Source organism: Notolabrus celidotus, chromosome 23 (genome assembly GCF_009762535.1).
Source record: "Notolabrus celidotus isolate fNotCel1 chromosome 23, fNotCel1.pri, whole genome shotgun sequence".
In the NCBI taxonomy this organism is placed as follows: domain Eukaryota; kingdom Metazoa; phylum Chordata; class Actinopteri; order Labriformes; family Labridae; genus Notolabrus; species Notolabrus celidotus.
In genome coordinates, this window is record NC_048294.1 from 13,779,532 (window position 1) to 13,794,130 (window position 14,599).

The 14,599-nt window shown below is 41.7% G+C and overlaps 1 protein-coding gene across 1 annotated transcript in view; it reads right to left on the bottom strand.

Annotated features, from left to right (window-relative positions):
- LOC117807432 (phospholipid-transporting ATPase ABCA1-like) overlaps positions 1-14,599 on the bottom strand; it is a 255,352-nt gene that overhangs the window by 134,712 nt on the left and 106,041 nt on the right. The window contains 10 exon segments of the mRNA XM_034676741.1: positions 1,338-1,469; positions 3,578-3,749; positions 4,350-4,436; positions 4,439-4,465; positions 4,735-4,937; positions 10,960-11,173; positions 11,176-11,182; positions 11,775-11,921; positions 11,924-11,973; positions 11,976-11,998. Of these exon segments, the coding sequence (XP_034532632.1) occupies positions 1,338-1,469; positions 3,578-3,749; positions 4,350-4,436; positions 4,439-4,465; positions 4,735-4,937; positions 10,960-11,173; positions 11,176-11,182; positions 11,775-11,921; positions 11,924-11,973; positions 11,976-11,998 (1,062 nt within the window).

Sequence of the window (14,599 nt, forward strand, 5' to 3'; positions counted from 1 at the left end):
TGGACTTGGCCTAATAGTTAAGTTGTGCGCCCATGAAGTGGTAGCAGCCTCTATCCTGCATGTCATTCCCTCCACTCTATCCCTGTTTCCTATACTATCCACTGTCCCCTTCTCTATAATAAAGGTGTAAACATTGAGCACATTTAAAATGGAAAAAGGAATTGCAGTACATTTCATAACCTTTCAACAGTGTTCTTCAAAAAACTTTCTTTTGCTGTTTGAGTACCATAGGATTGAGTTATTTACAAATGAACATGTGGAGCATTCAATTGTATGCTATGAATAGTTAAAGGAAGTGGTGCAATAATCATGGTGTTTTCTATATTATATACTCTTTTAAGGTGGATAAAGTCTAGCATAGGCTCAACATGCTCAGTCCAAATTCTGTGAAACATTTCTTTTGGACTTGGATGGAAAATGACGGCCTGACCATATCATTAATTTCATGTTATTTCTATCAATTCATGAATAGCAGATGGAAACATTTTTTGCAACTCCCTTGCACAAAGATGTTGCAATCAAGAAAATATGGCTAGTTGGGGTCATTTATTTAACCTTCAAAGCCCCCAACAATATACGTCACTTCCTTGATCACCCCTTTGGCTTAGTTGGCAGATTTAGTCGTGACGAGTATTTTCATCTCTCTTCTGTCTCTAAAGCTGCACTGTAACCTTCAGACATCTATAGAAACTATTTAGCTGTATAATAATTGAAGTGTTGAGTATGTTCATATGCTATATGTATGCCACATTCATGCATTTTGCAAGACCAAGCTACATTCTGAGTGCAGTTTAGCAAACTGGCGCAAAGACCTGTCCTGAATTTCCCTCACAGGTGAGAACACAACATATCAGAAAGTCTCCCTCTCTGTTGGCATGAATATTTAACCCTACTTAATATAGATGCTTTGACTGTCTAGGATTAATATTAATGAAAGTAATTTGCAGGTGCTTAGCCATAATTATGATGTAGGACTTTTGTCGAGTTGCAGGTAATCAGTTTGTGCAGAGAGAGAAATAGAGGGGACTCTAAAGGTGACATTAAAAAAAAGGAATAATAGCTGGGAGTGATGCTATTAGGAGAGATTTTGTGGATGGAGTGAGCAGAGTTCACCTCATATTTTAGCAGAAAAAAAGGGGAAGTGATAATGATGTGTTGATGTGAAACACACGTCGAGACTGAGCCCTCTTTACGCATATGATTTAACTGCTTCAGTCTGACTCCCTCTCCCTCTCTCTTCCCCTCTCTCCCCCTCTCTTTTGTTGAACACCAGAGGCAACACATGATTATTACAATGACCGGCTGAGCGCAAAGATGGAGCTTCTCAATCCACTCACTCGTTGAATAACACGTTGTGCTGCGGGCACATTCCCAGGTACTTGCGGATGCTGTCCATGTCAGTGTGGATGTCGTAACCGTTAATGAGAGCGGTGCCGGCTGTCGGCGGGAAAAGTCCAGTGAGAATCGACCTACAGAGAGAGAGAAAACACACAGAGCTTTAAGATGAAGTCTAGCTCTTGACTTTGGGATCATGATTAATAATGAAATGTTGAAAAATAGAGCTGCCAAGGCGCTCAAATTAAGACTACCTGCAACTTAGAAACAGCTGGTTGAACATAATGCTGTATTAAGATTTATTCCCTGCTCCATTTAAACACATTTGTCAAAAGATGTTCTGCCCTAGTTCATCTGCGTGTTTTCAATTTAAGAGACAAAAGTAGGAAAGGGATTCTTTTTTATCACAGGTGCTGCTGTAAGAACATACTGGGAGCAATGTCAAGTCATATTTACATGTGGAAATAGAACATCTTTGCTGTCATGCTCCAAATTACAAGGAAATGAACAGATGCTTCACTTTAGGAGCACAATATTCAACATCAACACTTAAACAGCAAACGTTTAAGTAACACACTAAGACATGTATATAACTTAGGAAGTATGTAACCGGCATAGGAAAAACATGCTTATTCCACAGTTTGAATTCTATATCATGAAGAGCAATGGGGCGTAAAGACGTGTATAGGCGCCGCAAAATTGGACGGCGAGAATGGCATTTGAATGGATTTGAATGAATTTGAATTAATTTGCAAGAGTTGAAAAATCAGATTGGAGTTCAGCTGGAGTTTCAATAGTCAGCCGGGAGTGCAACCAGGCCATAATCAGTCTGGCGGTAGATTTAAAAAAGCGTTTGTGAAGACAGCCGCAGCTGAGCGTCTCCACTGTGCGCAACACCTTTAGTCAGCTTATTCACATTAAAACATGCTTTAAACTTAAAACACCTCCCTGATAACTGAACGAAATATGAGACCACATGATGTTTGTTCCACGTGATAAAAATCCAAACAACATTTGTTGGAATAAGTTCTTAACATCAATTAATCCATATTTGATTAAATGTTAACATCCCTTATATATATATACTGTACTTATGTATAGATTGTAAGTATGTGTGTGTATGAGTGTGTATGTATGAATACCTGTGTATAAGTATACAGATGTGCATTTGTTGATATACATGCACATATGAAAATATATAAATATATATAACTTGAAAAAATAAATATATATTGCACAATTGAAAATATTAATTATGCAGAGTAAGATTTAAAGTTGCAGAGTAAAATACATCCGTGGCAGAGTAAAGAAGTTTATCACACAGTAAGAAATGTGTGTTGCATGGGGAAATATGAGCAATGCATGGTGGGAAAATTACATTGCACAGCAAAAATGTATACTGCACTGTTAAAAATGTATATTGCGGGGAAATAGGCGAATCTGCTGAACTAGCGGAAATATATAAAACGCTAGTAGAATTATTTTTCAATATGATAAGTAGGGGAATAAGAGGGGACCATGTAGTCTCTAGTCTGGGTAAAATAATATCAACATCAAATAACACTGTTTATAAAGATATAAGAAAAAAGAGGACTCCTACAACTTGTAGTTTAATTTCTCTTTAACTTTTAAAGACAGTTTGACCCTTTTTGGGATTAGGCATTATGTCTGTACACCCTCCTCCTTTCCTTTCTGTTCCTTTTCTTCTCCCTTTTCTTTTGGAGTTTGTGTGTGCGTGTGTGTTTTTGTGTGGGCACACAAACTGGCTGTAACACTGCATTTCACAGACAGATAGATACTGTGCTTTCAGAATGCATCCGCACAGAGGCTGCACTGTGTGACAGAGTCCTTCCTCTGTCCTTCTCTGTTATTGTGCTCTGTTATGTTTGGTTACAGTTGCTCTGAGCGGATGTCTTCCCTTCAGCCCTTAGTCTTGCATCACTTGCTCTCTCCCTCACTCATTCTTTCTGGGCCACTGGGTTTCGGTTATTTCTGTCATCCCAAAGCCCTTCCAACCTTTCAACTATTTTCTAAACTGCAATTAGATGAGTCCGAATATCAGCACAACAGCTGACTGTGTGTGATAAATGTCCTCTCAGAAGATGTCACTCAGACAGCACTGACTACTGAATTAATGGAGCGACAGTACAGTGGGCATTGTGGACTCAGATTAGTTGCACCCAATGAAATTACACGTCACAGCTGAGTGGCAAAAGAATGAGAAACAGATAACGCAGCTCACATTGTGGTTGTTTTGCCGGCTCCATTGTGGCCCAGAAACGATGTGATCTGATTCTCGTAGAAGTCCATGCTCAGTCCGTCCACAGCCAGCTTCTTTCCAGTCTTGTAGATCTTAACCAGATTGCGGATCGAGACCCCTGGCTTCATATCAGGTGGTGGTTTCTCCAGATATGCTTTAGAAACACATTATAATATTGATTAACACACAAAGATACACAAAGAGGCCCAAAAGGAAGTGAACAAAATCGATTAAAAATGCACTTTTAAAGAATGACACATGATCTCTGTGAGGAATAAGATTACACTGCCTCCAGAAATACATCAATTTATTCAAAGATTAGAACAAAAATCTGACTCAGTAACATTCTGATGCTAAAAAAAGTTTGAATACTATTAATACACTCTGAAAAGAACACACTTTTTAATGATGTGGCTAACAACCAAACACAATCCTGTTCTGTATTAATTATCTTCTGACCTCGTGCTGTAAAAGTACGTATAGAGCCTTTAAAAGTGAAAACAAAAGATGTCCTCACTCACTCCGGCTGTTAATTGGAAACAGTTTTTTTTTCTAACAAGCTCCTGACGTGAAACTCTTTCTACCCGCCGAGCTCTATTATCACCGTACGTGACAAATAAGGCGCTAATGTTTGTTTGCGACCCGTTCCAATTAACTCACTTCCTGATTAACTTGAGAATCTGACAAAACATAACAACTGTAACAATGCTGTTACACACTGCAAGTGTGAGCTGCAGATTGAGTGGATGTTTACCATTGTACATGGTGGAGTCTTTCAGCAGGTCGGGGTCAGACTTAGTCTCTGAGCCTGTCCCACACCAATACGATGAAGTGAAAGGAAGTACCACGGCTTAGGGATTCCATATTGGCCTGGGATCAAAAGCAGATGACGTTATACACATTTTAATAACAGCTTGGCTGCAGGGAACATGTGCTGTACAGTGTGTGTTAACTCTGGACAGCCTGGCACAAATCTGGTCTTCTTTTAATTAGAGTTGATGAGAAAAGCATTAAGACCATCCTGTTCTGATTGCTACATTAGCTATCAATTTAAATTGAAGGGAGGGATCTCATGCCAGGTAAATAATTAGCATCTTTCCATTCTTTTATCATATAATGTAGCGTTAAATTATGAATACCTGGGAAGACATTCTCGATGTACCAGGTGAGAATCCAGTAAATAGCAGCATCTAGGAGCATCATCATGATAGACACAATGAAGGTGTAGCGGTCTCCTTCCTCTGGACTCTTGAAAATGTTGTTCCACTGAATACCGATGCCCTGCACCTCGTACTTAGCGAAGTTCTCGCAGCCATAGCCAAAGGCAACGCATGACAGTAAGCTCTGGGGATGCAAGACAAGCACGTTAACTCATCAGTAGCTAAAAGGAGCAGTTTGACATTTTCACAAACATGGATATCTGCTTCATGCTGAGAACTTCTTCTTTATGAAAACAGGGGCACACTGTTGTTAGGTTAGGACAGCTGTTCTGTTGTACTTTTGCGTCCATCAGTGGCGACCATTAAGTCTGTTCAAAAATGTTCTGATGTTTCATATTTGTCTTTATTCTGTGGCATCCTCCTCCGTTTGGACCTCCGTGATGGAGAAGTGACACTGACCTCTTTGCACAGCAATGTTTCAAAAGTTTAACTGAGAACTCAATGAGTGCTGCATCAAAAAGTAGCTGACATTGAAGGCATCTTTGCACTTAGAATGCTGAGCACTGAAAACGCTGAGCTGCATTGGTGTTGTACAAAGAATAGGCGTCATAGCAAAAAAAAACAAAAACAGCGTTAATGAACCGGGCCCTGATGATGTCATTTTTAAGCCCCATGGTTTTGTGCAGACTGATCAAAACAAAATATACTATGTTCAGTAGCTATGGTGCCAGTACATAGAATTATCATTTGAACAGATCCAGGCTAGCTTATTTTAGTCTGAATGCTAAGCTACACTAGGCTAAGCTAACCAGCTGCTAGCTAGACAAATTATTAATGTACTTCTATGTGTTTGATATCGACGATTAAAGGACAACAAGGTGAGTCATATGCTTTATAAGACATACTTTTAAATTGAATTAGTAGAATCCCAGAGAGTAGTAACGGTACACTTCTCTGAAAATAATAAAACTGTCTAACTTCTATCCTTTGGTTACAAGGATAGACAAAAATGTCTGACATCAAAGTGAGCAAAGACAGGATGATGTCATTCATGTATCCTCTTTGGACTGTATTAGGTTGCAAATGGCAGTGGCACACTTGTTTTTGTTTGGAACCAAAAGAGAACATATTTGCACCATAGACTGTATAAAATATGGACGTAGTATCCGTGACGTCACCCATCTGTTTCTGAAGTGCTGTTTTGAGGCCAATCAGCGGCGACAGCCATATTGCTGCTGTCGAGCGATTGTGACGTAAAGAGGCGGGCTTTGAGGCTCCTCGCCAACAGCTACAGTGTTCCCGCCTGTCAATCAAGTCAGCTGTGCCTCTCATTGGAAGACTCTTAATCTCAATATCTTTGAAATTGCCGCGTTAGAGAAAAAAAATCCCCCCCGTACAGTGTGTTGCCGATCAAGAAATGAGTTATACAGACTACACTTGATCCTTACAGCAGAAATAAACAAGTTTACAGCCTGGAACAAAAGACGTCTTTTTTGAATTGGTGTGTATGTGGTTTCAGGTACTTCTGGAACCAGCCTCAAGTGGATCCTTGATGAACTGCAGTTTTTAGCACTTCTGCATTGGACTCATATTGTTAAACTGGAGGTTGCCACTTGATTTGCACATGGGAATGAGTTTGGATTTCGACATCTCTACATAGTCTCTATGGTAGTGACTAGTTTACCATAGGAAGCCACACCCCTAAAGCTGAACTTGTTTTATTGCCTATACTGCTTTAAATTGGGTTACGATTTACTAAATTAACATGCACTTGAACTGATGAGGACTGTAACTAACTCAACTTTTAGCAACCAGTATTTTAAACTTGTTTCAAAGAATGCAGGTTTAAGTCATTTTGGCTGGCTTAACTTTTGAAACCAAGGGGCTTTGTATGGTTTCCATACACAGTCTATTTTATACTGATGACATTATTGTGAGTGTTACCAGCCAAGGTCATAACCATAACTGATCAATAAACTCTGCAGCAGACAGAGGAACATTATCTACACAGGCATCGGCTGGTGTAATTGCTGCGCTGCCTTTGTGAACATCTCTAAGGACTTCAGATGAGAATGAAGATGGAGGCTTAAATGTGTGTGCAGCAAAACAAGATTTGTTGGCTCTTTCATACAGTAGGAAATTGCAAATGATGCTCCACCCGTGAAACATCATCTGCCGTGGCCTATCACTCTGTGTTGCCATGTTGCCTGCCAGCTGTTTTATCATGCCTCATTTGCTCGCAGCATTTTCACTGCGGCGGAAGCATTTGCTAGAGCTTCAGAGACGAACATCTAACTGATGTTACATTACCAAGCCGAGAATCTGAGGAGCTCTGCAGTGGCGCCAAATATCTAGCCTGGCTTCTAACACTGTCGGGCACTTCCTGTGTTGTCCTCCGCTGTCTGTCTACTGCCAAGCAATCAGCGGTGAGTCACTAGATGAGGGGTGACAGCAGGGCTACCGGGCACCCATCCTTGACCTCTGTGTGAACGGCTGACAAAACGACAGGAACCACTCCTTTGGCTTTTGAGAAAAGGGCACGGGCTGGGAGCGAGACAAAACAAGCCCCTTCTATTGAACAGATGTCAACACCGCACATTCAGCCGCCGTTCAGCTGGCTGCAGAGAAAGAGCATTGTTAAGAGGAAGTGTAATAATGGTTCCAGCACCTTCTGAGAAGCCATTTTCCAGGATATTTTTTAAAAAACAGAGATAGAGTGATGGATGGACTCACAACAGAGACACGTGTGTCTGGCTGCAGGAGTCTTAGATGAGAAATGTCAGAACAAAGTGTCTCTCTCTGAAAATAGTTTCTCAAACTGGAAAGGATTTTGGCAGTAATTAGTCCATAAATCAACGAGTTGATAGCTCAAAAATTGGCAGCAATTTCGATGATTGAGGAATTTTCTTGAGTCATTTTCAAGAAAACTGCCTAAGATGTTTTGTTGTACTGCGGTTTCTCAAATTAGAGGTTCACCAGAGGGATTATTTTTGAGTTTTGGCTGGTTTGTCAGACAAAACAAGACATTTGAAGGCATCATATGGGGCATTTTCTCCATTCCCCACTTCTATGTTATAGACCAACAGAGGATTGTGTGTGTTATTAATGAGAAAGTACATCCAAGGTGGCTAAACTTTCAGAGTATCCCCACTTCAGTCACTTTGGACCACTCGGCACTCTTCCCAGGTTTCTGCAGTGCTATATGCTACCAAATAAGTGCAAAATACATTCTCATACAATCAATATTTGATCTCAGCAAAGACAACTCAGAAAGTTTCCCTGGATGATTCCAGGACTGAAGATTGATCAAATGCATTTCTGGTTTTCCATAACATAAAAGAACTCTGGGTTCTGTCTCCTCGTTAAAAACTGGAGGTTACACAGGGATTAAACATTGAAATACAGTGGATGTCAGGAGGCTGGAATATGACTAGGTCTGTTCTTATAGTGACCCTCTGATACACCTCCTGAAACTTTCCTTTGGCACACAGCTGCAATCAAAAACTGTTCATATAAATTCAGGTGATCTTTTGAAATTCTGTTCCGATTAAAGACTTCATTATCAAGGACAGCGCGGGGGAGAATTTGCATGCCTTGGCACGGTGTAGTTTCACCCGAGCCGGGAGAGAAAAACCTCTGCAGACACACACACACACACTCACACGCACACACACTCACACGCACACACACTCACACAGACACACAGACACACACACACACACACACACACACACACACACACACACCACACACACACACACACACACACACACACACACACACACACACACGCACACACACGCACAAACGTCTGTGATAAAGTGTAAGGATGAACTGGATAGTGGTTTGGTCAGAGGAACATTGCTCATGCTAATTAGAGGGCTGGAGGGCTATCCATCTAGCTGGAGCAGGGGAGAAAAATCTCTGCACCAGGGGAGCACCTCGTGATGGCACTTTGTGTGGAGATTAAATAAGGTTTGCTGTGCTTTAGATGTAAAATGCAGACCTAACCTGCATGCAGTCTGCAAAAGTGAACAGAGTGGAAAGTTTCTTAAAGGAAACTGCTGCCATCATTTTAAAGGACTAACTCAAAGATGAACTATTTCAGCTGGTATGCTGGTAATACTTGTTGGCTGGAGCAAGGTTTACAATATTTTCAAGGATAAAGTGAGTCCTGCATTTGAAAGACCCCTGCTAATGTGTTTAGGAGTCTGCAGTTAGATAACATCTTATCAATCTTTTGATTTTATATCAATGCTACATAGACATAATTGGACATACATCAGAGCTGAAGATATTTGTCAGAACCCAACCCGACCCAACCATCCACAGTCGGGTCGGGGTTCGGTTATAATTTCTATCATTTTGCACGGGTTTGGGCTTGCGCAGTAAATGAGCGGTTAAGTGAATCTGAATTCCCCTCAGCAAGCAGTCGTGCCTCAACGGCATGAGCACTGGCTCGCGTGTAAAGTGATAATACAGGATCTTTATAAAATTGTATCATTATCCTCCGGCCAAAATTCAACTAGCTGAGAATGTTGTCCTCACTCAGACAGGGAGGTCGTACATGCTCATGCCTGCACTCTTCTGCAAGCTATGCACGGTGCTGCAGGTGCACAAGACTTGAGTCCCAGAGCTCTCCAGAGACGAGCACACCCATCCTCCGGCAAAAACAGCGACTTTTGAGGAGTGGGAAAATGTACAGTGAGCTAACTGGGAAGACGACCAGGTATCTCGCTACATTAAAACAACTGTCATGGAAGATGAAACCGATTTTCTTGGCTGGTGGAAGATCGCAAACCATCCTACCCAAACTCACAAAATTAGCCAGATCAGTAATGAATAATGTCGGGGCAGTCGGGCTGTAAACAGGTTTGGGCTTCAAAAAAATCTAGGTCATTTGGGTTCGAGTGGGTTCGGGCAGAATTCTGTCAGGCTCGGGTCGGGTCTAACTTTTAAGGCCCGACTACAGCTCTACCGTACGTACAGTGCACAAGCTTGTGCTAGTCCGCACTGCATACTGGTAGGATATAAATGAAATCAAACTGTCCGCTTGATTGCAATTAATCCCAGCTTCTTGCAATAATTTTACTTGATGGTCTGGCAGGAAACTTTTGGGTGAAGTCAGGGTTGAAAATTGGTATTCACACATGTGGCCCACCCCACAACTTCCGTGCAGGTGTGAAAACAGCTAGAGACACACACCCATTCATACAAGAGTTGCTCAATGACACACAGAGACCCCATTTCATTGTATGATCTGGCTTCTGAATTGGATCAATCAGAACATGGACCTTTTCTTCTGTGTCTCTTCTTCTTGTTCGGCTGTCCTCCAACATTTTTATTCCTTGGCTTGTGACTCAGTCTGGGTGTTATCTTTTCAAATCCTTTTTTTCCTTTCTGTTCTATTTCAGTTTTAAAACAAACAAACCAACAACAGTCTGTTTACTTTAGCCACCTGTGAGATTACTGCGTTTTTGCAAAAAGACAGAACACACCACCTGAGCGAGAATCTGGGATGATGCACTTGCTCACACAGCAATGAAGATTCAAGACTTTGTGTGTTGTCTGCAGAGAGGACAGCTTGAGGAAAATGATAGCAGCACTGCCATAAAGGTCACGCAGACAGACTACAGTGAAAGTTGAGCAATGGTGTACTATTTATTTCTGTCCCTTAGAGGAAAGGAGATAATCCCAACTTCCTCTTCATTGTGTGTCTGTGTACTCTCTGCTTTTATGGAAACGTTTCATGTTTGTTTCATTGAGTGTGTCCAGGTTGAGTTAAATCGTCAGGTTTGTGCCAAATTGTGTCCGTACAAGTGGAAAGAGATGCTCAGTGATGGCATAAATATTAACGCGCTCTCTGAAAGCTTTGTGTCGTGATTTAAATTTCCTAGACTTCTAAATTCATCTTGCGGCGACACTTCACAGCTTATTATCAGGAGAAATGTGCAGGTATGATAAAGGCAAATCTCTCCCAGGTATTTTTTGACACAAGGAGAGAACTCGCTTCCTTTCATAACAACCAGCACCAATCAAACCAGACATGTACCTGTTTTGACATAAAGGAAAAAAAACAGCTGCGGCTGTCAAAAGTGTGATCACAGTGCAAAACATAACAGAGGAATTTAAATCAGGAGTCAGTCAGTTCTTATATCTGAAAACAGTAGGGGAAGATACTAAACTCATGCAGGATGAACTTACCCACAGCAAACCTTGACCCCGAAACCCATGACGTCCCTCCAGGCGTAGGCGAGGACATGCGGCAGGTAGAGGACAAAGTAGATGAGGCCGCCGCATGCTGCTGCTAAGTTAGCCTTAGAGAAGAAGACGCTAATGAAGAAGCACTGAGTGATGGTGGACAGGCAGAACACCAGCAGGAAGACGAAGATTACCGAGGGGTCGCTGTACTGCAGCACTTGCCATACTGTGATGAGAAGAATATGAAATATCAGACGCATTAGAAATGTAAATTCATGTCAAATAACCCCGAACAGTTGGAAGTGTAGCAGAGGAGGGTAGCTTATAAAAATGATAGCAAGGAAACAGAGAAAAGTTTGATTATATGAACTGATTTTTCAACAAACAGGCAGAGTAATGAGTTCTGAAAGGGTTTAAATATTCAAATTATTGATGTTTTTCATGGTTTTGCCCAATGATGATTCAACTTTGAGTAATTAAGCATCACTCTCTTGCTCTACCAGTTTTAAGGAGGACCCTTCTTGTCTTTTAAAGAGTGTTTTGTGAATCCATCCATTCTCTCACGATCCTACTGTCCTCTCTGAGCCTAATTGTTAGGATAATGGTGCAACGATAGTTCATTTAGGAACTCTCCTAAATTTGCAAAAAACCTAATGATCCCTCAAGAAAGACTCTGTTAGCTTAAAGTTTCTCTTCAAATTAGCACCATCATTATTCTAAACCAAAGTCTCATTAGTCCATGAGGATGGATGGCAAAAACTCTTCAAAAGTAGTGTTGGGTTCTTCCTTGGATCATTTTGAAATCATCTTCAAATCACCTTCAGAATGAGAGCAAGGAAGACGGCGCTGACAGCCAGCGGCAGCACACTGGACACGGCCCAGCTCAGCCAATAGATGGCACTTCTCAGGCCCATGATCCTCACTGTCTCCTTAAGCCTCGCCTCTTTCCTCTGCAACGATGCCTTTGAACGATCATGGCCACTGAGTAGATCCATGCTAAAGTCATGTATAGGGGAGGGAGCGGGTCAGAGACCGGAGGAACCTGAGGATTGGATGAGGCAGACCAGACAGTGACCCCGGTTACCTCTGAGTGTTAACACGTGATCTGTTTCTACATGTGAAGTTTGTTTTAAATAAATACCTCTTGGGGGGCAGCATAAAACAAGCTTGTGAAGAAAATCCGATCAATTTCTAAGTTGATATGGGAAGTGCAATCCAGGTCACAAACACTTAAACATAATATGAATGTATTGTACGACAGCCTGAGTTGTAATCTTGTGTTAAAAATGTTGTGTTTTAGCAGGTAGGGAATCACAGAGACTTCTGCACTGTGAGACTGATGATATAAACAGGATCAGCGCTCCTGATATTTACTACTGGACTTCACCACCGTGAAAAAGTTATATCAGTTAGCATTTGTTAGCTGAATGTTACACAAATGCAGCGCAACTTTATTTGACTTAAGTCACAAACTAGGTTGTGTGTGTCGCGGAATTTTCATAGTCTATATAAGTTTGTGTAGGAATGTTTAACACTTGTATCTTTCCAGTCTAAGTGTCAGGTGCAGAGTTACTTCCTTCCAATGTCAGCCGAGACTACTGGGTGATAGGCGAGACAGGGTCAGTGTAGTAATCAAGGCCTTTCTCCCTGCTCCTGTCTTTATCTGTATGTTTAGACTGACGTAGTGTCTCCAGACCAGAGCACCACTCTTCTTCCCAATTGTTTTCTTTCCTATTGTCCAAATATGGGTATCTAACTTTAGTGTCGTCTTTGGGGATAGAATAGCACGCCTGAGGAATTGTCTGGCAGAACTGACTTGGCATTGCACTGCACTCTCCAGCCTGTGCACTGTTATGTTATTTCTCCTTGATCAAGTTCTACATAAAATATTTCAACATAAGCCATCAGAATCCCCAGAGTCTTCTGTGTCCAGTGTCCAGTGTATTGAGGTTATTCCACCACAGTGTGTTGTCTATGAACTGTGCTAAATGGAAACTGCCCAGCACCTGGCTGTTTGAATGCACAGTGTGGGATTGGACACAATAAATAACTCAGATGTCACATATAATGGTGTTTTTTATCTGTTTACATGAGGCTGTACTGATTGGTTGCCTGAATGCTGTCTGAGGGACCAGTGTAGATAGATGCAGAGGTGGAAAAACATCAAACCATCACGGCGAGTGCACCAGACGAACCAGTGCCAGTACCCTTCATATATGATCCTGAATCTGACCCCAAACATGACGAGGCAACTGTTGTAGCCAGGTTTCCTGCCGCACCTCTCTAAGTGGTACATCAAAATTGACTTTCTTAAATCACTTGAGTTGAGTTAAGGCTGATTTATACTTCTGCGTCTCCCCTACGCAGCAGGGGCTGACGCGGACATGAGCCCCACATACTTTTGCGTCGGTGTGTCCGTGTCGCGCAGCAATTCTCCGCCGAAACGCCTGAGGGCAGTGCGGTCTCTCTGATAGCCGGCCGCCTGCTTCCGGTCCCGCTACGATCTCTGTTTACTTTTCCAGAGCGTGTTATGTTAATCTACAGCTGATACATGTTGCTGTTTATCATACAGACATGATTACATGAAGAATAGAGAGGTGGAGATAAAATTCACGGCCGATGTGAGGCCGATGTCCGGGATCCCGGAAGTGTTGTAAATGCGGGAAGACAAAGCCGCCGAGCGGACCATCATAGAGCTTGCGGTCCGCATCGGCTCTACGGGGAGTTACATTTTGGAGGAGGTGCACGTCAGCTACGTGCGTAGGCCTCGGCGTAGGTACGGGAGCTAGGGTACGCCGTTGATTCAACGCAGAAGTATAAATCAGCCTTTAGTGGCACTCCAACAGCTGCTGTATGTCACCCCAGGAGCTTATTGAAATCACCTTACAAAAAATATGATTTTTCAGTCGTTGAGCTACAGAAACAACAAAAAGGCTTCTATATTCTCATGGTTGCTAGGCTGGAGGATGTCTTAACTCAAGTATGGGGAATAAAAACATGTTTTCAGATGTGGGACCTTTCATTCTAAACTACTTTGTACAGCAAATCTTGTCTGCACACAGGACAGTTTAAATGCATATAATGTGTCCTGAAGTCTTTAATGTTGAAAACTGTGGCCTGCTGCTGTAGACAGAGATATTAGAGCAGTGTGACCGGGCCAAACAGTAAAGGGGCAGGCTGTTACCTCAAATAATGAGCTGAAAGATGCTTAAATGCTCTTAAGCTGAGGGCAGGGTGATAATTATTTTTTTTCTTACAACTTTGAGCAATCCTTTCCACTATATAGTCAAACTGAGGAAACTGTAGATTTTCTGTTGATGAGTGTGTGAGTGGGGGCAATTAACTCATAGCAACTGACAGATTATGCTGCTGAGCCTAGGTTCAATACAGGCAGGTTTAATTTTTAGTGACTGAAGAAGCATCCACATGAAAAAAAAGAATAGCTGTTATTTTAAAATGTAGAATATTTTACAATGTAAAATGACTCAAAACATGTTAAAGTCCTGCTTTCAAAGTTCTTAAAACAGTGGTTGACCAATATCGTTATTTAACAGCCAACACTGATAAAAACAGAACGCGGGTCAGCTAATGGATGAAATGTAATGCTGAAATCAATTTGTTGTTGCTTTTCTGCAGATGATAA